General features: G+C 38.4%; 1 protein-coding gene across 14 annotated transcripts in view; it reads left to right on the top strand.

Moving 5' to 3' along the window:
• Positions 1-24,904, top strand: part of MAP2K5 (mitogen-activated protein kinase kinase 5) — a 186,522-nt gene that overhangs the window by 21,817 nt on the left and 139,801 nt on the right. For all 14 annotated transcript variants that reach the window (XR_010590925.1, XR_010590926.1, XM_065559171.1 and 11 more), the window contains 5 exons: positions 2,806-2,875; positions 6,917-6,957; positions 7,684-7,751; positions 11,625-11,673; positions 17,348-17,412. Coding sequence is in view for 12 of the 14 variants with exons in the window: in XM_065559171.1 (XP_065415243.1) it covers positions 2,806-2,875; positions 6,917-6,957; positions 7,684-7,751; positions 11,625-11,673; positions 17,348-17,412 (293 nt within the window). In the remaining 2 variants the exon portion in view is untranslated. The remainder of the gene's footprint in view (positions 1-2,805; positions 2,876-6,916; positions 6,958-7,683; positions 7,752-11,624; positions 11,674-17,347; positions 17,413-24,904) is intronic.

The following is a 24,904-nucleotide window of genomic DNA, read 5'->3' as shown; positions in this document are numbered from 1 at the left end:
TTAGTTTATTATTCCAGAGAGTATGTAGTATGTGCTTATACTATATGTATATGTCTTGGGGTCCTGGCATGTTACTAAAAATAAGGAAACACATTTTCTTTACAGCTTTGGTCTGCTAGAAAGCAGGGCATTCTTTTATAGCCCCATAGCTATTAGATGCTAGCTGCCTTTTTTTGGGGTGGGGGGCAAAGATCTTAGCTTGTTATTCATTACCCCATGAATGAAGGGATAGTTCCCTTTCTTCCTGCAAACATCTCTTGATCATTTTAAAATAGTATATTTTTGTGATTAATAACTTTACTCTGTATAAGCACAGTGGGAGCATGTGTAGCGGGATTATTTAAGAGAAGTGTACAGTAATTGTGACCCAGATACCCTTCAAACATGCTTTTATATCAGGCATAGCTGGGGCTAACAAGAACCCAACACCCCCAATAGTTTTCTCCTCTACTAACACTTTACAGAAGAACTGTTCTTCCTGTCTGTTCTCATATATGAGAAATGTGGAGGTATCAAATGCCTTCTCTTTCTTAGCAGGTTAGAATATTAGAACTGTAAAGGAACATTGAAATAGGACCCCAATCCTTCAAGTGGATCTGCACATGCAGACTTTTGTGTTCACACAGAGCCACATTGAGAACAGGACCAAGTTTGTAATCAGTTGTAAAGAAATCTGTGCCTCAAGGTGAAGCTAGAAGACTTGAAGCTTCCAGAATTCAGTTTTGTGAATGCATGTATGATTTTACGCAATGAAAGCATGTATTGTGCACTAAAGCAATCTTAGTGACCTGTCCTATAGCCTGTGCTCACTATATTTGTGTAGTTGCTCCCTTTGTATACTTAATTTGATGGCATTCCATAACAAGATGAAAGAAAACTATTTACATAACAATTAATAAACCAATCCTTATGTTGATTTGCATTACATAGACATCAAAAAAGTTTGTTTTATAGTAAGTCATTGGTATGATCAGAACACTCATACTTGACACCATACAGATATGCAGTATTTACTGTTTAGGTTAAGTGATGTCAGCATAAGTAACAAAATCATAAAATATTTATTTGAGAACACTATATTTCTAAAATCTTCGGGCCAGATCCTCAGGTGGTGAAAATGAGCATCAAAGTCAATGGAGCTGTGCTGACTTTCACTGGCTAAAGATCTGACTCGCAGTCAACATTTTTGTTCTTAAGCTAGGTAAGTTGCAGTTGGAACATGCTTGGTACTGTGCTTTGAATTCTCAACACTTCCCATAGTCAGAGAGATGCATTGGCAAAACCAATGAGGTCCATCTCCTCACCCTAGCAGAATTGTTTCTTAAAGTACATGTTCCTGTGTTTTGTCTAGTGTTGTTCTTCAGTGTCCCATGTAATGGAGCTTCCAACATTTCCTAGGGGAAATTTTTTCTAAAGGCAAATAGATATTCCCAGATCTCCAGCCTAAATGTTCCCTTTCCTTATTTTTCACCCATTACTCAGTAACTCTTCTCCTACCATGCTATTTTCTCTCCATCCTTGGTATTCACACCCTTCAAATATTTACAGATTGTTATGTAGCCTTTTGTCATCTCTTCACCAAACTTGTATTTATGTATCTATAGTAGCTGTCTTAGGGCTGGTCCCCACTTAGTCCGGACTTCGGACTAAGGTACGCAAATTCAGCTACGTTAATAACGTAGCTGAATTCGAAGTACCTTAGTCCGGACTTACCGGGGTCCAGACGCGGCCGGAAGTCTCCCCCCGTCGACGCTGCGTACTCCTCTCAGAGAGCTGGAGTACCGGCGCCGATTGTGGGCACTTCCGGGATCGATCCGGGATCGATTTATCGCGTCTTAACCAGACGCGATAAATCGATCACAGAACATCGATTGCGTGCCTCCGGACCAGCCGGTAAGTGAAGACTAGGCCTTAGATTTTTTTCGTCAGCTACTCCCGCTAGCCACTAAAATGTCAGGGGCTGTGGTCTGAGGTCCCCATAACGTGACAATGTCTTTCTGGTAATGACAGGTTTCAGAGTAGCAGCCGTGTTAGTCTGTATCCGCAAAAAGAACAGGAGTACTTGTGGCACCTTAGAGACTAACAAATTTATTAGTCTCTAAGGTGCCACAAGTACTCCTGTTCTTTTTTCTGGTAATGAAATGCTAAGAGCTGTGCATATTATGTTGTAGATGCCATTGCAGTGGGACCATATTACCTCTCTGATTTGTGTGGAGTGATACCTTTGGATATGCAGCCCAAAGCCGCATTCACTGTTTCTACCATATCATAGTTCATGGCTAACTTTCAATTGTCTGTCTATTTTCATCCATTGGTCTCGTTCATAACAACTGCTTTCCAGGTTTCTCTTCCCCATTGACTCTTTCTGTCTTGAATTATTTTTCCACAAATGTAGTAGCTGGTATCTTTCCAGGTTGAATTTCATTGTATTTTGTTTGTTTCTAATCTCTCTTGGTTTCTTTGTATTATTTTGGTCTCTTACTTACTGCTGCAAATGTTGTTAATGTTCTCTTTATTTAATAATAACGTAGATGTCGGATAAGGCTGAGCCTATGATGGTCACGATAGTAGTAGTAGGCCACTCCCCTGAAGTCAATATATTACTGATTATCATTACCCTTTGTTTAATGTTCCTTCATAGTTGTTTTGTTGTGTGGACAGTACAAACAGTAGGAATGTATTTTGGAGGCTGATACGTGTAATAGCAATTTTTTCAACCCTAAAAAATACCATGAATTCAACAACCTATAACACTATAACTACTATTCACATGTTATTGAATAATCTCCTCTAATCTCTTTGCAGTATTATACCACTGTAATGGAACAGCAAGTAAATGGACAGTTAATAGAACCTTTGCAGATATATCCAAGAGGTAATGCTTAACAAATATTAATTAGCAATGATTATATCAGTAAGATATTTCATCAACAGTTATGTTTTCAGAAGGTTTAAATGCAGATAACATGAAGTTTACCTCTTAATTTAGATAAAACAATTCAGTATTGTCAGGATTGTAGTGAAACTACAGTTATTGCACATAAAATAGCTTGTTTACTGGAGTAAATTAAACTAACCAGATTTAGTTTGCATGGTACATATTTACATTCATTTAAAAAAACTCATTGGTGGTGGTGTAGTTTGTGTATTCAAAGCCAAAGCAGTTGAATAACTCAGGTATTGGATGCTTCTTACGACCCTTGCTCCTCTAAAGTTTTTAATCAACTGAATATGTTGAGGGGATATGATCTGTCAATCTGTGTTGAAACTGGAGATATGTCCAGCATAGAGAGGAATTTTATTTGAGCTGTTGGCAATTCGTGATAGAATCAAAATAATGGAGTCTTGTACACAGATGATACCCAGTTATGTAGGCACTGATTGAAGAAAGTATCTCTGTTCAGGACAGCACTTAGTATGTGCTCAAGTGCTCTCCTGAATTCAGAAGACTTAATCACATGCTTTTGTGCTGGGTTGCTATTAAAATAGGATTTACTATGTCCTAAACAAAATCATAGGCAACTACTTGGATTTTGGATACATACTTTTCTCTGAGAACTCAGGTAATGGTTAAAAAGAATAACATATTACATAACCCTTCTAATTCAAATGTTCTCAGTATCCAGTCTCTGCATCTGTGGTTCTTAATTGATGAAATGGATAAGGTTTAAATTCTCCAAGTAAATCTCCCAGCAATAAATTAATTGAAATAATTAAGAATTAAACTCTTCTCTGTTAACTGATACTATACAAATAATCATACTATGAGTTTCCAAATTAAATATTCTAGACTTTCATTACTTACAACTCTGAAGTTTTAATTGGGCAGCTAACCAATAGGCCTTTCTAACACATGCTATTAAGGTCTCAAAAGGAGGCTGTCTCTGGTGGTAGGTTAGTGAGCTGCTATGGGAAGATGCTTAAAGGAGAAATATTGAGACTTTTGCATCTCAGCCTAGCAGCAGCTGAAATAGCAGAGGGAGTCTTGTAGATTCTAGCCATGGAAAAAGCTCATGTATCACTAGATTAATTCCTCGCTGTTACAGTGGGTTTTCTGAGTGTAGTTATAAAGAAGGAAATGTGTGTGTAATACATAAACACACACACATTCACTCTTGCCTCTTTATAGCTGCGTTTGCATTCAAACTCATTGTAATAACGAGGTATCAGGGTAGTATAGTATCTAGTGTGTACGTATACACGTGCACACACACGATCCCTGTACAAAACCACAGATATAATATCTTGGGAGATTAGAGCACCCATGACAAACCCACTTGTTTGGAGTTGTGTGAAGAAGGTTCAAGAGCCCCTTATTGCATATTTTGTGATATCCAGTTGCAAAAGAGAAAATATTGAAATCTCATGTGGCCAAAGTATATGCTGCTTTGGCAGCTGAGCCTTCAAGGGGCTGAACAGCTCAGAAGGGCTGAGCATTGACATCTCACTTTCGAAATCAGTGGTTGTTGCTTGGAAGTTGTTCAGTACTTTTCACGGCTGAGTCCCCAGAGGGACACACGGAAGTTCAAAATCAAACTTTACGTTCTGTAAGTTTGCCTTTTGGACCATTCCTTCAGTACCTGCCTTGTTGTTCCTGCTCTCCCTCTCCATGGGAGTGCCCCTTCTCTCTTCCGTGTATGCCGTCCTTGGGTGATCTTCTTTGAGCTTATGGATTCAGTTATCACCTCTGTGCTGATGACTTGCCAATCTCCGTTTCCACCTGTGATCTTTCACCCTTTGTCCAGTCATGCCATCTCCTCTTAGATGGCTTGCCACCATCTCAGGCTGAACCAGTCCAAAGCCGAGTTTCTTCTCCTTCCTCCCAAACTTTCTCTGTTAACCTCTCTGTTCTCCCTGTTGCTATACTTGTAACCTTGCCGTCATCTCTGACTAATTTTTCTGCTTCTCTCACATCCAAGCTCCCACTAAGTCCTGCTGCTTCTTCATCTACAGTATCTGAACAAGTGTCCTTTCCCCTCTTTTTTTGCAATCAGGGCTCTAGCCCAGGCTCTTCTCTTCCATCTGTCCAAAACTGTCCTAGCAAAAACGCTTTCCTTTCTCATCATTTTGGCCATGTCTCCCTTCCCTCAGCTTTTTGAATCCTCTACCTTTTCTGCATGTGATTTGAGCTTCTCTCTTTCTTTCAAAATTCTTCACAGTTCCACTCCTCCTTACCTTACAACCCGCACTAGATTCTATACATACAAGCCCCTCATATCTTTTCCTGACACCATTTTAATCTTTCTGAGGAAGGCTCTCCAGTGCTACTTACTCTGTAATCAAATAGTTTCTGAAAACCAACCTGTTCCATGAAACCGGCCAGCACTGATGTCCATGTGCCATGTGTTGTTGCCTTAACTGTGCTGTACCTGTTTCATATTATAAGCTCTTGGGGGGCGGGGGGTAACAAATTTGTATTTAGTATATTTTATATTATATATAAATAATAATTGCCTGATATTTTTTTTCAAACCCATCAAAAATATATATTTTTTTGCCACTGGGCCACTCTTTTTTTGTCTTTTTTTTTAACAGTTCTGAAAGCTTACATTTTCCATAATCCCCACTGATTATATATGTTTGTATTTTAAGGTCCGATCACTTCTTCAGCAAAAACCTAGATAAAGGGTTTCTTTGAAGAATGCTTCAGCCTTTCATAATAGTTGTCTTAATTCTGCATACGATGGTAGCTCAAGAGAAAAATAAATACTATCCTTTCTTTAATTCATGGTAAACAAATCACTTATTACAGTGTTTATGGACAGTGCGCTTCTTATTCAAACACTATGAATTTTGTTACCAAAGCATTTTGTTACAGGCTTCCGCACAAATGACATTTGACATGTCTTTTATTGTTTGTTCAAAATGTTAATGTCCATATTTCCATTTCTGAAGAAATGTAAACTAAAATGGTTGGTAAACTTTAAAATTACACTAAAAATTATCTATTTCCCTCCTCCCCAATCCTGGGTGAAATAATATTTAGCTTCTTTAAGAATATCATAGTAATTTCTAATGCACACAGCCTGGCCTAACTGATGTGTTTAATAACTATCATCTGTGTCCTTTTGACTAATAAATAGCTCTGTTTCCTGCTGTCAAAAAATGGAGTGAAATACATGTGCATCTGAGAGAGAGAAAAATCAAATTCATCCCTTCCCAGACAATCAATCAAAATTGACAGGCCCTTTAACGTACAATTTGTAGGGCACTGTAGTTTTAAAATGGGAATTGTCTGTAACATGTAGCTAGAAGCCTGTGTGGTTTTAACATTTGACAAAGGCACATCCACTGAATGAAAAAAACATGGTAATATATTGTTTAAGAGGCTTTACGAAAATACCTTTTCCCAAGTAGTACTTCATCTTTAAAGCTAGACATCATAAAAAGATGTCGGATTTGCATGTAAACAAATAATGCATCATTTTTTAGTCTATATTTAATGCATTCAATCTTCTGCTTCCTTGGTCTTTGAACTTTGTTCCCCAACCAGATTTTCCCACATTAAAACACACAGTGGCCTGTTTGTCAACATGACTTAAAAAAAAGTCTCTTTAAAAGAATTTAGTTAACTGCAATACATCATGTATGTAAACAAAAGAAGATAGTGAAGGCATTTGAATTAAGAAATGAATCTAATCATTTTAGCCTAGTTATCTTGATTTTGCTGTGTTTTAAGCAGAAATTATAATTTATATTAGACAATGTCAAAAAGCTCTTAGCATTTATAAACGCTCAGTCCCAGCAAGTTAAAAATCCTGGCTCACAATTCCCTCTCTGGGTCTTAGGCGGCACTTTTCAATCATTTCTCGCTGCTAATTTTGGTGTCACCCTCATTTCTTTTTAAAAGATTCATTTTGAGCAAATTTGTAAATGGCCCTGATGTGTTCTACAATTTAGTCAATTACTGTTTCAGCCTGCAAGCCTCCTGGGAAACGCAACATACATGGCCTGAAGGTACGAATTTCAATAATTGTTTCAGTAAAGTTAGATGGATTTGTAATGCTGTGTTCCACTTATTGAAATGTCAAATAAAACTGCACTTTTTTGAGTTCTGACAAGCAGATTTTTTTTTATGAGTCTGGGACAAAGATTCATCTGCTTGGTATTGGCTGCAATATCTGAGTGTTCTATACAGTTGTATTAAAAACTGAAATGCGTTTTGTTTCTTCCTTTTGTTAATAAGCTTCTTAAATATTAACTCTGCTATTAGTATCAATTTGCAAAGAAGTCTTTTGAAGGGAGAAACACCATATTCATTTGATTTAATTAATTTATATAACCTGTTAAGCACACAACCAAGTTGCAATGAAATCCTTTCAGGACATTTATTCAATTCATTCATATATACTTACTAACTTTCTACTGTAATCATACATATGTTCTCTGTTCTGAATTGCAAGAAACTATAGGATAATTTGTATAAAATGATTGTTAGAGTGTATTTCTGATTTTCTATATTATTTAATTAAGGATTTAAAAAGTAAGGAAATAGTATACTGAAACCCATCAGTTATATAGTATCCTAACCTACATACAGACAAGACCTCAATGATCGGTATGCCTAGCAACAAGCTAATTAACCTTCATAGTGAAATGAGAAATTCATGGCAAATTACAGGTTAATTAGAATGGTGTCCTCTGAACACAAACGACTGATAGAGATTCTTTCCCTGCCTGCAGGTAAATACACGAGCAGGGTCTGCTAATAATAGCAGCTCAGCAGTCTCGGATTCCCTTCCAAGCAATAGGTAAGAGTCAATAGTGGATGTGTCTGTTTTTTATTAAAACAAAATGGAACATGAGAAGCGATTGGTGTATAGTAATTAATGGTATCAAACTTGAAATGTCAGATAACTTTATCAGTATGACTATTGGGAGCGAAGGAGTACAATGGGAAAGAAAATAATGTAACCCTGCCCTGTAGAACTTGTCACACTCCTATTACAGGTGTTCAGTAAACCTATTTTCTGCCGCTGGAACTCTGCCTTTATGAGATATTTCAGATAGCTTCATCCTTTATATGACATTGATATACGGTATATAGTTGAGCCAGAAGTTCATTTATTTTAATTGATCTAATAATCATTGTCTGTCACAGGGTTTTTAGTTATTTAGCAGGTTTAGTCATTCATTGGATATCTAATTCAAAGTGATTTTGCTGAAAAATTTGGTCCTGTTAAATTTGATGCTCAGTTTAATAGCTTTGCTAGCATGGGCTGGGATACGTCTAAGGGTATTAAACTCCCAGATACCACCAAAATTCAATGCGATTTGGCTGCCTAACTCCCTTAGATTTCTTTCAAAATTCTAGCTATGGATTTAATATTACTTCTTATTGCCTGTGAATATAGGAGAACTGTTTAATATTGGAAAGGTAGCTTCTAGTGCACCACAGTAGAGCCCTGTAATTCAAAGGCTCAGTATTTTAATTGGAATTTATACATTTTATGAATGCCCATTCTACATAGCCCTGCACCAAATGTGTCCCCTTCTCTTTTTAAAAACCCTCTTTTAAACAAGTTGACAAAGAGTGATACAAGCATGTTAAGATACGATCTGTTCACACTTGAGTGGAAGCAGTTATCTGTTGGTACCTGCTAACGTTGCAATCCTATTTGCTTGATATTTGTGATGCCACCTAGTTATCCACTGGGGAGAGCAGAAGTACATTACAACATTGGAGACAATGCAGAGATCGTGATACAGACTCTGCAAGCACCAAAACCACTTAAGGTGCCCCAGTCAGTGAGCACCGTTAGAGACCTTGACAGAAGTTAAATCAAGTACTTTAGGCAAGTCTGTGTTGGAGAAATCTTGGCTCCAGTAACTCGGTGAGGTATGCTGAGTATCACAATTGTGAAGATGCTATCCATGTCCTTTGGAAGAAAATATTTACTGTTTTCACTAGCCTACCTTGTACACTAAGCTAAGTAAATACTCTTCCTCTCCTTAACATTCAGTAGTTTTCAGTATACCATGTACTTTGAGATGGTTCTCAAAGTGCACTGAAAATGAGTCTTCTAGAAGATTGCGTCATCTTTTATGTCTTGGTTAATTGCCATTTCTTTTCCAAAACCTTTTGCACTAGGAGTTGTGGTTTTGAAGTAATTGAAAGTCTCTCTTTGTTTCATGTTCACAAATTGTTAGTCCTGAGAGATGACAAGATCAACTTGTGTTTCCTTGGAAAACTTAATCTTTCTTTAAAGTAGTCTGGGAACAAAAGGCCTATTGAAGAACAAAGCCACCAAATATGAAGTCCCTATTTTCACTGTTCCTGTTAGTAGTGATCTATGATCAAGACACATGCACCTATCAAGACTATATTATTGTGTTTGGTTGTTTTTTTTTTTAAGTTCACTAATCTGTCTGAGAGGATTTTTCTAGTGGTACTGTTGTCTAGGCAGCATGTTGTGTGGGAGGATGAGGAGATCAGGTTGTCAGGAAAACAGGGGGAGGCCTTGATATTTTGGGAGAGGAAATTACCTTGGAATCAATGATAGCAATGCATATTTCATTTTTGCAAGATAGTCTTCGGTTACCAAAAACACAAACACAGCTGCAGCAGTTAGTTGTGAATATCCCAATAGAAGTGTAATGTCAGTGACTATATCTAATCCAAGATGGCTGGTACATGAGACAATTGTGCTGAAAAAGGGAGAGGCTACAAATACAAATTGAGATGGAAATAAAATTTCTTCCTTCTACACACACAGACAGGAGTGCTGGAACAATTTTTATAGTGGGGGTGCTGAGAGCCATTTAACCAAATTGTAAACTGTGTATTTAATGAAACCACTTCAAGCCAGGGTGTGTGGTAGCACCTCTAGTTCCAGTACCTATGCATGTAGAGGGTGGGTTAATTAATTAGATTCTGGCAAACACTTTCCAATTAGGGTGTCTAAGACACCTATATTAAATTGGGTGCTGACCACTTGCTGTTCTCATAAAATCAGTGGGTGTTGGAGGTTCTCAGTTCTTAGAAAATCCATCTAATTTTGTTTAGGTGCTAAATATGGATTTAGGGACCTTACTTTAAACACCTAAGGATGACAATCTTGACCATATACTTTAATTTTTACCACAGACAAAGCACCACTTTTATCCTTATTTTCAAGTATTTAAAAAAAATTGTAATCCAGTCAGAAGTTTTATCTCTTTAGCCCTCCACGGTAGTCCATATTTTACTTAGCTCTTGATAGACCAATCATTACATATATATAATCTGAATTTCTTATATATTCTAATAAAATGGGCATGCTCCCTGGAAAGGCATCAATGTTCAAGCTGTGCATCATGCTAGTACTTGTTCATTGCTATTTCATGTATTTAATGTAGTCAAGTTTCCAAAAGCTAAGAGCTTCAATTAAGAATTTAAGTTTATGGCTCAGCGTGAAATGGTACCAATATTGTTCTTAATTTTTTGATTTGTATTTTCTAAAACTTGCTCTGACATCTCCAAGTTTCTGTGACTGCACCAAATATATATTTTAGAACCTTCAGATGCAGGTTCCACTATATCACCCCCAGTGTTTTTAAATATTTTGACTTATATTTTATGGTGAAATACAACAAAGATTGCCCCAAACGAATTTATCATAACAGCTTTCAGGGCACTTCCCTTGCTAGATTGGTAATGAAATCAAGAGGAAGGTTAAAAATGAACTGTGACTTCCTCTGGCTTTCTGGATGTCGGAGAAAAACAGAGTTCTTACTATTTGGTAGTACTTTATTTATATTACAGTGGTCCAAGAGACTCCAACCGACGTTGGGGCCCCATTGTACATACACATAAGAGGACAGTCCCTGTCCTGAAGAGCTTACAGTCTCAATAAATAAAACAGACACAGGAAGGATGTTTTCCCCATTTTGTAGATGAGGAAGTGAGACACTGAGAAATGTAGTGATTTGCCCAAAAGAAGTTCATGTCAGAGCTAGGAATTGAAACCTAATCTCCTGAGTCCCAGTCTAACCTTAAGTCTTGCCTTAACCCCAAGACCATCCTTCCTCTTAAGTGTTTGGCTTTTAATTCCCCCCCGCCCCCAGTCGAAGGATGAAATTGTGCCCTCCATCACTGTTTACCCATGCCACCCTGTTGACTTCAGGGGTATACAGTGGCTTTTTTTCATTAGAATACATTTGGGTTTGGACTGTATTTTTCTTGTAAATTTAGAGGTGGATCCAAACTCCATATCGGAACATCCCCAGATTCTGGGGCTCCACAAGTTCAGAGATGGTTGGTTGATGTGCTTCATCTATTATAACGAAGTAAAACCTTGTTTTTTTTGGTACTTTATTATAAAACGCTTGCTGGTGAGGGTAGCTTTGATTTAGTGACAAATGTTAGGCTGTATTTTGAAGAGGAGGGTGGTCAAATGTCTGTCGTTATCTAAACTGCTTTGTAAAAGTGAAATAAGTCTTGATAATCTTGAATTTTCAATCTTTCTGGACTTCTGTCATAGGCTGTTTGAGAAATACCAGGCTCAGTCTGTATTGCATAAGTAAAACATATTCAGCATGCCTAACCATAAGCGAAGATGCTGTTTTCTTGGGGGATACCTTTTAAACTCCATTTCGTAGACTGAAACTGTAGTCATGGAAAATAATTGGTTTTTATTTTTCAGCTTAAAGAAGTCTTCTGCAGAACTGAAGAAAATATTAGCTAATGGCCAGGTAGGTGCATTAAATTCATACTTGGGTACATGTATGACTTGTTACTGCCTATAAACCACAGTGATTGGCATACTATATATAAGTGGAGAGATGCTTACTGCTCATTTAGTTGTAATGTTTCCTTTTTAATACTGAAGTGGAGAGACCATGAAAATCTTCATGAGATGAATGAGTTATGTGTCTTGATTTACCTTGATTGCCGTAGCAATTTGCTTCCCATTTCTCAAAAGGTGAGAATCAGTTTTAGCTCCGAATAGATTTAAGCACCTCACACACATGTTGCACTGCGGCCACAATGTAGGGGAAGAAAGTTAATCAGTGTTGAATATCTAAATCAGTTGCTAGAGTGTAGGTTTGTATTTTCAGGGCAGTAGGCACATAAATATTTAGCAGGCTTTTGCAAGTGGTAAGAGAGAAAATTCCTTCTTTTATTGTTTGGAGCTGCGTCATATTCTGCATTATTAGAGCAAAGTTGTGGAAGACTTCCTTATCACCTACTCTTCTCCGCTCCAGGCGTTCAGATCCTGATATCCAGACCTGAATAGTTTACACTTTCAATTGATGGACAAATGGACCCTTTAGGGCACTCATTTCTCACCAGTTTTGATTCAAATAGATAGACAGATCCAAAGTCGTATAATGACTTTAAATATACACTGCTAAATTAAGCTACCTAAAAGAATACCGGATTCTTCAGTAGCAACATAAATAAGTTTTAATGTTTGTCATTGTGAAACCCCTTTGATAGCCTTGGAGGCAGGCACTTGTCCATTGCCATCAAGCTTGCCTATTAGGCTCTATTGACTGAGACATCTGTGTCACCGCAAATAAAAGACTCTTATTGATTTTCTTAACTGTTGTTCACTTCCCCTCCATGTTTCGAAGGCTGAAATCTTAATTATCTCAGATGCGTATTCAGTGCCTTCACACGGTGACCTCTCCAAGTCTCATTGGCATTTCATGAATCAAGTAGTTGTAGTTGAGCGTGTCAAGAAGATAAAGGCTGGTCTTCATGCTTGTCCTTCAGTATCACCTGTAACACGGTGATCTAATAAATGAGAGTGCCTCTTTAAAAGGTGATTCTAACAGCATCAGCACTGCAGCCTTGCTTATTTGGCACTGAATCCTTTGAATACAGCTTGGAATATATTTTTAAGCTTGTCGACATTCTTAATACAAAGCCATATTTGAACAAATTGATTCTTGCCAGGAAGGTCTGTTTATAATTTTTAAAATATTTATAAAATAGCCAAACAGATAACTTTCAATTATGTGAGTACGAAAAACATGCTTTTGAGCTTTTTAGTGAAATTTGGCAAATACTAATCCATAATATAAAGAGCCATTTGGGGATAATTTTTAGAAAATGGAATAACTGAACATGAATACGGTCACATTATCATGAATGGGTGAATAACCTGAATTTGACATTTTGACTTGTTGAAAGATATAAAGGCAATAGCTAAAATCTATTAGTGATAGTAAAGATTTGGCTTATGCCCATCAAAGAAAGGAATTTCAGAATTAGTGTTTTAATGCGACCCTTAATTCACCATGCTGTGATAAGGGACTAGACTGTAAATCTCCAAAGAGAAAATGCTCTCTGTTATATTGCATACCTTTTGTTATTCAGTAATTAGGCACAACTATATAAACTGGGGACAGATTTTTGTTTTAACTTTGACTTTACTTTCTTTTTGGAGTTTGCACCCTTAGCATTAGTTTAACATAGTTTTTTGTATGGTTTATGTTTTCAAGCATTAATGATGATATTCCTTTCCACTAGCCTCCACTTAGGTTTAATAAGAAATTCATATTAATCATTAAAAGAAGGGGACATGATTCTTCAAGATAATCAAATATTGGCAGGTTAGAAATAGCTTTCTGCCTATGTTCATTGATATAGGTTATGTGATATAAATATTTATTTCTTTTCTGTCACTCAGAGTAAATGCCACCAATTGATTCAGCATTGATATAGTGTCAACAGTTCATAAGAAACATTTGACTGGCTTGTGTTTTCCGATTAGTCTCTGCTCTATAAAGTGGGATTTACTAAATCTCTTCAATTGTCTGCTCATAGAGTGTGACTGCTTTCTGAAACCATTACTACTTCGATTTGTAGAGCAAAGGTACAGCGATAGGACTTTGCTTCTGTCAGAGCTTTACATATAAAATAAGGATTAATTGAGCATTTTGCTTTTAATGATTTACAAGAGAATAGATACTGAGTCTTTCAAAGACAGCAGGTATAAACAAAGAGTGTTTTGTTTGCTGACCCATAATTGAATTCTATTTTCACTTTTTCATTAATTCTGTTAATATCGGCATCCAATCAAGTTTGGCTTTGAAAGTTTAATATTCCAGTCCTTGCTGTGGAGTCATTGTTTTTATGTTATCATTTTGTGATTGAGGATTCAGTTTTCCCAGTAAAATACATAACTCACTAGGTATTTTTTGGCATCTTTATTTGATTCAATAAATCAAGCTTTATGTCTGTAAGGTTTTCTGGTGTATATTTGCTCCACCCCAGTATCTGTTTCACCATCAGTTCTGTGCTGATCCTTTGTGCATAACTGTCAAGGAATGGTACCAGATTGGCAGTGAAAGGCATGCAAAGTGAAAGTGGTGTAACATCACAGCAAAGATTTGGCTAAGATGATTCACTTTTTACCAGTTAGCCAAATGCAGAAGAAAAGGGAAAGCACTGGTATAAAATAACCCTTTGCTGTTTTTTGCAGAATAAGCTTGTATAATTAAAGAAAAAAAAAACTCCCAGAAGAGCTAATGTATAGTTAATGATGTGAGTTTAGTTATGGCTATGTAGGTTTGCCGTGTTTCTCAGAGATCTTTGTTTACAATAGTCTAAAGATGTCTTATTCTGTTATTGCAAAGTCAGTGAAGTGCAGAGTTCTGTAGTTTTGGGGCAAAAAAATCCTCAGTGTTTGCGTGTATTCTAAGTAGACGAGTCGCACAATGTGGGTGAAATTCAGTGTTGTGCGGGGGCCTGGTATTAGGTCTCTATCACTTAAGCCCCACTCGCCTACTATCTCACTCTGTGTGAGGTGCCAACCCAATATTTTAAGAGGGGAGAATTCCTTGCAATTTTTTCCTCTTGATTTGCATTTTCTGGTGAAATATAATTATCAGAGTTTTTCAGCATTAGTTTTAATACTTAATTGGTCTTTGGGTACTAATCTTTATATACCTTGAAGATTTGTGGTGCAGACTTAACTGCAAATAGACGATTTACGTGGACGTAACTTCTGCTACAATGTACTTCCAGTTATCTCAGATTTCACAAGCTTCAACCTTGGAAATATATAGGAGAATAAATATTTCCTTTGATAAGCGAGTGCTGGATTTTCTTCAGTTGGTTGAAGAGCAGAACAAAATATTTAAAGCTTCACTGTTAGTGATTTGGAAACAGATTATTTTTAGTCAATTAAAAACTCTGTTTTTTGCTGTTGAAACTTGCTGAAAGTTGACTTTTTAGAGGTTTTTATTGCATGTAGCACTTAAGGCCCAATTCTGCTCCTGTCTTCAATGGTGTAGGATAAGGCTCTTGGAGTGGGATTTTCAAAAGTGCTGAAGCGACTAGAAACTGAGGTCCACTCACTGCTGTGTGCCCCCCTTGTGGCCAGGCATGGCGTCACAGCTCTCACCAGGTTAGCGCCCCCTACTGATGGTCACTCTGGCACTGTGGTGATTTCTCTGTCAATGACTCAACCCTCTGGCTAGGTCACAGTCTGGGGTCACAGTTGTCCAAATTCCCCAAAAATGTCTTACCACAAAAACAGAACCTTCTGCCCTCCGAGGGGCTATTCCTCAGCCTCCCTCCTGTTTGATCAGGGTCTCTCCCAGGCCTCCTGGCCTGGAGACCTTCTCCCGTCCTGCAGGAGCCTTCTTCCTCCCTGCGATCACTACAGATATAGTGGCAGTTTCCTGGGTTTCTCCCCTTTCACTGCCCCTTCCAGCTATGAACTTCCTACCTTTATAGGAACCTCCCTCCAGTTCTTTCCCCAGCTGAGCTTTATCCCTACTTAAACCTGGCTCCTTTTGTACAGGAATCACCTGATTCCCCTCAGGTGCGGCCCATTCTTTAATCAAGGTTGGCTGAACCCTGGGCTCTCCAACCCACATAGATCAAGACACCCTGTTACGCGACGTAAGAGCACAAGTCCCATTTGATTTTTGGTGGGACTTGTGCTTCTGAGTTACTTCGGTGTTTTTGAAAATCTCACCGTTCGTTAATAAAATTAGCAGGAAGTTTTTTAGCTGCTGGAACAATTTGCACAAAATTAATAACTTGGCGTCAAATAGAATATAAATAATTCAAGAAATGAGTCTTTTAAAGATTTTGTGGTAGATTGCTAACAATATAATTTAAAATCTGAAACTATCCAATCTTGATTACTTTCTATAAGTATTAGTCAATTTAGCCTCCCTATCTTAGTTTAGGAGACATCACTGTGGACTAAAATTTATCATAATTGAAAGAGTTGTTTTAAAATAGACATACACTATTGTCAAAAATGGCTTTGGTACTTTTGAATAATAAATTGCCTTATTTACGATGTTCTGCGTAATATTCACTTTTGTATAAGAGAAGTGGGGTTCTTGGTTTTCAATCTGAACCAGTAAGCCAACAAACAAAAGTGAGCTAAGCTTTTATACAATATAAAAGAACCCCCATGTTCACAACGTACAAAATTTTCTGGTGTCTGGGGCAGGGCCGGCTCCAGCTTTTTTGCCGCCCCAAGCAGCAAAAAAAAAAAAAAAGATAAAGCCGTGATTGGCGGCACTTCGGCAAGCTCTACCGCGCCGCTTCATAATTCGGCGGCAGGTCCTTCCCTCCGAGAGGGACTGGGGAACTTGCCGCCGAAGACCCGGACATGCCGCCCCTTTCCATTGGCCGCCCCACGCACCTGCCTCCTGCCTCCTGCGCTGGTGCGTGGAGCCGGCCCTGCTCAGGGGATAGCAGACCGTAAAGTTCCATGTGGCTTCAGGGGTGTTCACTGGCTCTGACTACCCACCACCCTGTCTGGAAACTTGTCCCCGGGACCACTAAGCATCCAAGATAGCAATTTATTGTATAACGCAAAGAAAATTGTGTTTGTTCAGCACTAATTAAAACCGAATTTTTATTTGTTGCAGGATTGTGGCCTTAATTAAGCATTTGTATATAAATTGTAGCAATTCTACTGATACAAACATATCATCCAATTAGTATCAATTATGCTGATTCTACACTAAATTGTAAATGGACCCAAGTAAACTTTTCTGGCCATATTTAAGATGACGGTGTTGGCTGGTTTGCTTCCTCTCCCTCACAACTTTGGCTTTGGCTATGTGCGGTGCTGGAGACCCCTTTCCTATCAGTATCTATGACCTGACCCTCTTGAGCTGTGTTATATCATTCCATTTTGACACCTTTTATCAAACTTTAATGAAATGACCCAGGCAAACAAATTGTCATTAAACTTTCCATCACTTTGTCCCTTGGTATCGTCTTTTATAAATTGGACAGCAAATGTTGTATTGATCTTCTCGTTCTTGCAGCTGAACTTGAAATGACCCAGACTGCTTGTTGTTTATGGCCTAGAGTTGCTTTTCCTTGACATTTCCATCCACAGCATGACATCTTTCTTGTTTTTCTTTCTTTCTTGTGGAGATGAATGAACAAGACATACAGTATCGAGACGTCCTCGGTCATGGCAATGGAGGCACGGTCTACAAGTGAGTGTTGCATTTCGCTTAAACTTCTTGAAAACAAAATTTAGCAAATCTTTCTCCCTCAGGTGTGCAGTATGATGGTGGATGGCCTTTGCTAACATATGGTAAAAGACCATAAAATACAATGTATGTAATTTAGGCTTTTCTAGAAATTCTCTTTCCACATTTGTCTTCCAGATCTTTCGAAATATTGGTTTCTAGGTGCTATGAGGACTGGTGTGTTTTTATTATCTTCTTAATATTTAGAGTTGAATCACTCCTGGGTGACAAGTTAATGGTCCACAAGTGCAAGTTTAACTGGCCTGAAGCATAATGCATTTTTCCTTCCCTCTTTTTAATACTGTTGTTCTTGCTTGCTTATCATACACATTGCTAGTTCATTGCTTGCAGTGACACCAATTGGATGCAAAGTTGTTCTGATACCATTGCTCTGCCTTCTGCAGTACTACAGAATTAGTAATAGCCCCCCCTCTGTTGTATCCACCTCCCCCCCATAAGAAGCTATACACACACACACACACACACACACACACACACACACACGAATATGTTAAGTTATAAACTCCCCCAAATTTTGGTAGTGATGCTTATACCCTGAAGCCAGTTTTAATTTTAATATTGTAAAGATTATAATAGCAAAGAAATAGTTTTCTCAACGGGAAAGTCTTTCTCATGCGTAGTGCAAAGTTTAAACTACATAATGTAATATCTGGTACTTAATAGTCTGCAGTGGTGTATGAAAAATATTCCGCTAGGAATTAAAAAATCCATACTTTGTAAGAAAGCCCTGAGGGAGTAATAAAGGTTTCCTCCAGAGAGCTATTTACCATATACAGTAACATGGCATCCCATTTTGATCTTGTTTATACCTTACACATTTTAACTTTGATATTAACATTTTTTAAAAAATGTTTTTAAAACCACAACACATTTATTTTATTTTTTAATTGGCTGCCAACTTTCCTAAGCTCCAGCTTTCTGTCTCCTAACATGAATTTTAATAAAAATGGGTTTTGGAGTTGTTATCAGAAAAGATCAAGATTTGTTATGAATCTTAACAGATTTCCAAAATCAAGTCAACCTGGTACATGGAAGGTGGTACAAAGACCTTCTTTTATGTTCTCTTATTTGTCTTCTGGATATTACTTATTCTCTAGACCTATAGATTTCAAACATATGTTTTGTGGTAATGATGTGCTTTTTCTCTTTATACTGGGGAGAGATTGTGGATTGTTGCACTTTACAAATCAGTCTATGGCTGCTGCTTCTTTGGAGAGAGTTGCTTCTCTTTCTCAGTTGGAGGACGAGAGCACAACCCATTCTGGAGCGAGGATTGTTCTTAGAGAGAGAATGGACAAAGTGTGTTGGGGGGGATTGGAACTTCAAGGTCAGGACCAGACATAGTGAAGGAGAACTCATGTTTTGTTGCTTGTGGAGGACCATTTTAACAAGGAAAATCTTAGCATGCAAGTCCCACTCATTAAAACCACATCTCTCATTGTTCCCCAATATTAGATCACCTTCTTGGAAGAAGTGGATCTAATAAGGGGCAAGGAAGGAGATATTGTCAGCAGGTGCTATTCTTCGCCTCATGCAGGATAAAAAATTTACCATTGTCATCATTCTCTAAGATCTGATTGGAACCTCAGAGTGATTGTCTAGTACAAATTGGCAGGATTGTTGCATAGTACATAATTGCAAAATGACACGTTGGCGATGGCCTTGTTAACCAAATACGTAGCCCTGCTGATCTCACCATATTTGCTTAACGCTGTTTCAAAAATACAGATATATCTGTATCTCTCTTGCTTCTCCATACTTAACATAGAACAGTGGGTGCACTTGTCACACACAGATACCTTGTATGTATGTTATACATATACCTTGGTTGTGCTGTGGCCTTCACGCCCAAGCTGTTTGTGCATCACGTGACAAAGTGTGTTATGGAGTTGATTAAAGAGACTGAAATCCTACTACTGCCCCGCTAAGAGAAGGCAGAAGAAGAAGATAGTGATGAAAGAAACATGGTTGGCACCAGTGGTGAAGGAGAGAGGCTAAATAAACTGTGGAGAAGGGAAAGAAGTGATGGAAAAATAGAAAGAAGAGAGGATGAAAGTGGCCTGGTGGGATGGGAGGGGGAACTGCTATGAGGTGTTAGCGTAACTAAAGGCTTGATCCGCAGCCCACTGAAGTTGACATTAGTGGGCTTTGCATCAGGACCTAATGGTCTACCTAGCTGTTGCCCTGCTTCTAAGGGATGGCTGCATTTTAGGCCCAATGTGTGTATATAGTTTATAAAGAATTGTGACATCCCTAGAGGTGGAAGCTTCTATATACACGTCAAATATTTGTATAATATTGCCCCAGGTACAACACATGCTCCATAGAATCCATATAGGAAACTTGGATAAAACGCTAGGCAGCGTCAATCCTGCCTGGCATGCCTTTGACGTTCTTTACTCTTCTACGTCATGAAAGGACAGATAAAGCAAAAATGGCGTGAAAGGGGAGGTGTGGCGCCTCTGGCAGCTCCTCTGCGTGATAGTTCTTGGGTGGGCTGTGATGATCCCAGTGTCTGTCTTGTTAAGGGTTTTTGGGTGTCTTGATTTGATATAAACTGGCTTTCCAAGGAATGATGTTTTTTTGGGTGGAAAAACTTGAAACCTCCTCTGAGCCTAGGAGAACATACTTTTTTTGTTTTCCTTTTTTCATTGTCTTCTGTGTGTGTATTTTAAAATATAAAAAATGCCCACTGTAGTAGCTAGTTGATTTTTTTTCTCATGAGCCAGCGGCATTCCATCCTGCTCCAGAGGAAGTCTACCCAGGCCATCTGAGATCAGGCTTACCATTCCTAAGGTTTGGTTTTACCAGACACCCAAATAATAACAGAGCATAAACCTCAGCCCAAGTTTCCTCTCCAAGCCCAACTGTTGCTAAGATATTCATTCCTGTAGGATCTCCCTGTGTTTGCTCCTAGTTCTCCCCACTTACTCTTTCGTTCTGGGGGAGTTACTAGCGACTGCTGTTATAAGAAGTCAGCAGAGTGAACTCTGCATCTTTATACAGAGTTTGATGTAGAGCTGGCCTAATTTTTTCAAAACTAAAAATTTTGAAAGGATTTCAAAGTCATGAAAATTGATAGAAATGAATATTAATGTTGTTTGGATGTATATTTTGGGGTATTTGACTATGGTCCTGTGATGTGCTCAATATAAAGTCAGTAAAACTTTCTTGTATTGGAGCATTTGCCTTTCTGTAGTGGGAATTGGTTCTTCCTTGCCAAAGAAGCATACATGTTATATGAGCCATTAGAAATTGCAAAATGAAATACGTACAGGTGGCTGGATTGCACTACAGCAGTGTTTCCCAAACTTGGGACGCCGCTTACGTAGGGAAAGCCCCTGGCGGGCCGGGCCGGTTTGTTTACCTGCCGCCTTCGCAGGTTCGGCTGATCGCGGCTCCCACTGGCCGTGGTTCGCTGCTCCAGGCCAATGGGAGCTGCTGGAAGCGTCGCGGGCCGAGGGACGTAGCTCCCATTGGCCTGGAGCAGTGAACCGCGGCCAGTGGGAACCGCGATCAGCCGGACCTGCGGAGGCGGCAGGTAAACAAACCGGCCCGCCCTGCCAGGGGCTTTACCTTTCCCAAGTTTGGGAAACACTGCACATGTATTTTATTCTAGTAGATCAATGAGCATTTGTCAGATAAAATTAATTACAAATGTTTGACTCTTTCAGCCTACCAGCATTCCATGCTATAGGTTTGTTTCCGAAGGCGGCATACATGTTATTGATTTGAATGTAAAGAATGAGCGGGTATGTGTGGGTATCTTTTCCTTGTTTAATTTTTGTCTTTCTATCACTTCATACTAAGTCGTTTCCATTATGGCAATGATATATTATCAGCATTCAGCAAACAAGATAGCATGTTGCAGGTCGCTGAGCAGAAATTTTCAGCCTCTGTTTCCACGTGAATTAACTATTATTGAAATAGTTTATTGAGATTGAAGTATTGATCACTTTTCATGCTAACCTTGGCTTAAGGGAAGAGAGAGGGGGTGTTTTCATTCTCTTTGGAAGACACTGTGTTTCATTAGAAAATATATATATTTCATTTATTTAGGTGTTTTACAGCCTCCACTATTTTATTGCTTGGAGAAAGGGTATTTTGGCTTTATTTTTATGACAGTATAATTATACTTCAGAAATGCACTTGATTACTGTGTGTAGCAAAATTGTTCCAGTATATTGGCTTGGCCAATATTGCTATACAAACAACTTTTCAGTCAATTGAGTCTGGCAAAAATCAATACTTTATAGCAATATTTCTAGTGAGAACTTGCTGAATCTGAATGTTTGTTCTTTAAAGAAAAGGGATTTTATAATTGCCTGACTTCCTTTTAAAATTATTTTCTACTGCTTTTTGAGGCACTAGTTTTTTTAATTAAGGAATGATAAGCAGCTACAGAGTTCAATCACTGCAAACACAATTAAGTGTTCTTGCTTTTTTTTAATGCATATAATATGCAGCTCTGGTACTTTGTTGGGAATATGCTCCTCACTTTGAATAAAGCTTGTTGAAAAGTTATTTGGAAGTTCAAAATAAATAATAATCCTTCCACCATTCTAGTCTGTTTTCATCATTAAGCCACTTGGATTTGCTCTTTGTATTCACTAATTTTAGGCCCAGTTCTGTGAGGTCTTTTGTACCCTCAGCTGCCATTGATTTCAGTGAGCGTTGTGGGTGCAGGATTGGGTCTGATATAGTTATGGTGGTGGATTTATTAACCTTCCAGTTTTATAACAGGCTTTCTAATTTTTCTCAACTATTTTATAAAAATTGATATGATGGAGAGTACAGGCTCTTGGTTGCTGCACAACAGAAGAAAATATTTGTATATTGCTGCATCTAGGGTATTTACTTAAATTGCTTTTTTGAAAAATAATTCATTGGAAAGTCCAAAAGGCATTTAAAGTGTGTGTCTTTCTGCTACATTTTTTTACCCCTATCATTGGTTACAGAGCTCTGAGAGACCATGTTTTTGTAAGATTGCTTCCTTACTTTAGTGAAATATGTTAACATTTTGATACACAATGTAATGTGCAAACTCTGCCGCTGAGTCTGAGCAGTAGCTGCACTAAATTATTTAGAACTAAAATACTGTATCAGTATGTATTTAGAATGTAAATATTATATAGAAATGGTATTTGCTACTGGCAAATAATTGTTTTGTAATATTTTTCACCTGGATGGCATTCTCTAAAGTTTCAGAGTTCTCCTACTAGATGTTGAAACAAAATCATACAGCATATTTTTAATTTCATATTTTTTCATTTCAGCTTTTTAAATGCAGGTAAAGAAATGTCAAATGTTCAAATAAAATTAGAATTCTCTTTAGGTTACAGTCAGTATAGCATTTTAAAATGCTTGGAGTATTAAAAGTGTGTATGGTGTATGAATCTACTAGATTCTACTAGATTGGTTTACAGTATCAGCAAGATATAGCTATGTAATTACTCAGTCAACATAAAGTCCCAATTAAACCATAATAAATTGTACAGTTAAGTTATCGAAAATCTGTGAGTAAAGTGTATTGGTCATCATATCAACCAACATTTTGTTAAATCGGACAATTTTGTCGTTGTTTGCATAATTATGTGGAGAGTCTGGAGAGAGGTGGTTGATCCACAGGCCAGAAGACTGGTGTGGCTGCAGAAAATGAATATAAATGTGGAGGTTTAATATTTATTTGTGGACAGTGTTTATTTTCAGTTTGCATCAGCAATTCACTTGAGCAGTTTTGCTGTTCACTTGAGTTGTGTGCAACTTCAGAATATGCCCATTTGTATATTCTTTATCACAACCATCTTTGGGATAGGCCATTGTCACATTACACACAATGCATGGCAAAACATCTGGAAGGTTGTCATCTTGATGTTCAAGTGTTCCCCTTCTGAAAGCAGCATGTACAAGCGGGGCTATTTGAGTATAATTCTCTGTAGGATGAGAGGAGAAGCTCACTTCTAGGGTAAAGGAGATGGAGGTTATCCAACCTCCAGAAGCTAGAGTGGTGACAGAATTGTGGCATTACGCCCCATATTCTTCATAGTAATATTATTATATGATTATCAAGATAGGTCATGTAAGTTATAATTGAAAAGGTTATGATTTACTGAATATGATTATCCTATTTGTATGTATGTATCATTTTGATATCTGAAGTTAGGAATATTTTCTGTGGTGGATAGAAAGCTGGCTAGATTGTTGGGCTCAACGGGTATTGATCAACAGCTCCATGTCTAGTTGGCAGCTGGTTTCAAGCGGAGTGCCCCAAGGGTCAGTCCTGGGGCCGGTTTTGTTCAATATCTTCATTAATGATCTGGAGGATGGCGTGGACTGCACTCTCAGCAAGTTTGCAGATGACACTAAATTGGGAGGAGTGGTAGATACGCTGGAGGGTAGGGATAGGATACAGAGGGACCTAGACAAATTAGAAGATTGGGCCAAAAGAAACCTGATGAGGTTCAACAAGGACAAGTGCAGAGTCCTGCACTTAGGACGGAAGAATCCCATTCACTGTTATAGACTAGGGACCGAGTGGCTAGGCAGCAGTTCTACAGAAAAGGACCTAGGGGTTACAGTGGATGAGAAGTTGGATATGAGTCAACAGTGTGCCCTTGTTGCCAAGAAGGCTAATGGCATTTTGGGCTGTATAAGTAGGGGCATTGCCAGCAGATCGAGGGACGTGATCATTCCCCTTTATTTGACATTGGTGAATGGCCTCACCTGGAGTACTGTGTCCAGTTTTGGGCCCCACACTACAAGAAGGATGTGGAAAAATTGGAAAGAGTCCAGCGGAGGGCAACAAAAATGATTAGGGGGCTGGAGCACATGAGTTATGAGGAGAGGCTGAGGGAACTGGGATTGTTTAGTCTGCAGAAGAGAAGCATGAGGGGGGTTTGATAGCTGCTTTCAACTACCTGAAAGGAGGGGTTCCAAAGAGGATGGATCTAGACTGTTCTCAGTTGTACCAGATGTCAGAACAAGGAGTAATGGTCTCAAGTTGCAGTGGGGGAGGTTTAGGTTGGATATTAGGAAAAACTTTTTCACTAGGAGGGTGTTGAAGCACTGGAATGGGTTACCTAGGGAGGTGGTGGAATCTCCTTCATTAGAGGTTTTTAAGGTCAGGCTTGAGAAAGCCCTGGCTGGGATGATTTAGTTGAGATTAGGTCCTGCTTTGAGCAGGGGGTTGGACTAGATGACCTCCTGAGGTCCCTTCCAAGCCTGATATTCTATGATTCTATGATTATGTCTATTACAAATGTGTTTACATCTGGAGAACGCCCACTAGGCAGAATGCAATCAGTCCAGATGGCTGACTGGGAAGGACCATTAGGGAAAACAAGAGGTTTTAGAAGATGCTAATCTCCCACTGGGGAGCCTTCCTGAGGATGCTACAAACATCCTCAGAGTCATGGCTGCTGTGTCCCTACAGGAG

The sequence above is a fragment of the Chrysemys picta genome, chromosome 10 (genome assembly GCF_011386835.1).
Source record: "Chrysemys picta bellii isolate R12L10 chromosome 10, ASM1138683v2, whole genome shotgun sequence".
Classification (NCBI taxonomy): domain Eukaryota; kingdom Metazoa; phylum Chordata; order Testudines; family Emydidae; genus Chrysemys; species Chrysemys picta.
The sequence above is the reverse complement of the archived record's forward strand: the minus strand, read 5'-3'. Positions and strand labels throughout refer to the sequence as shown.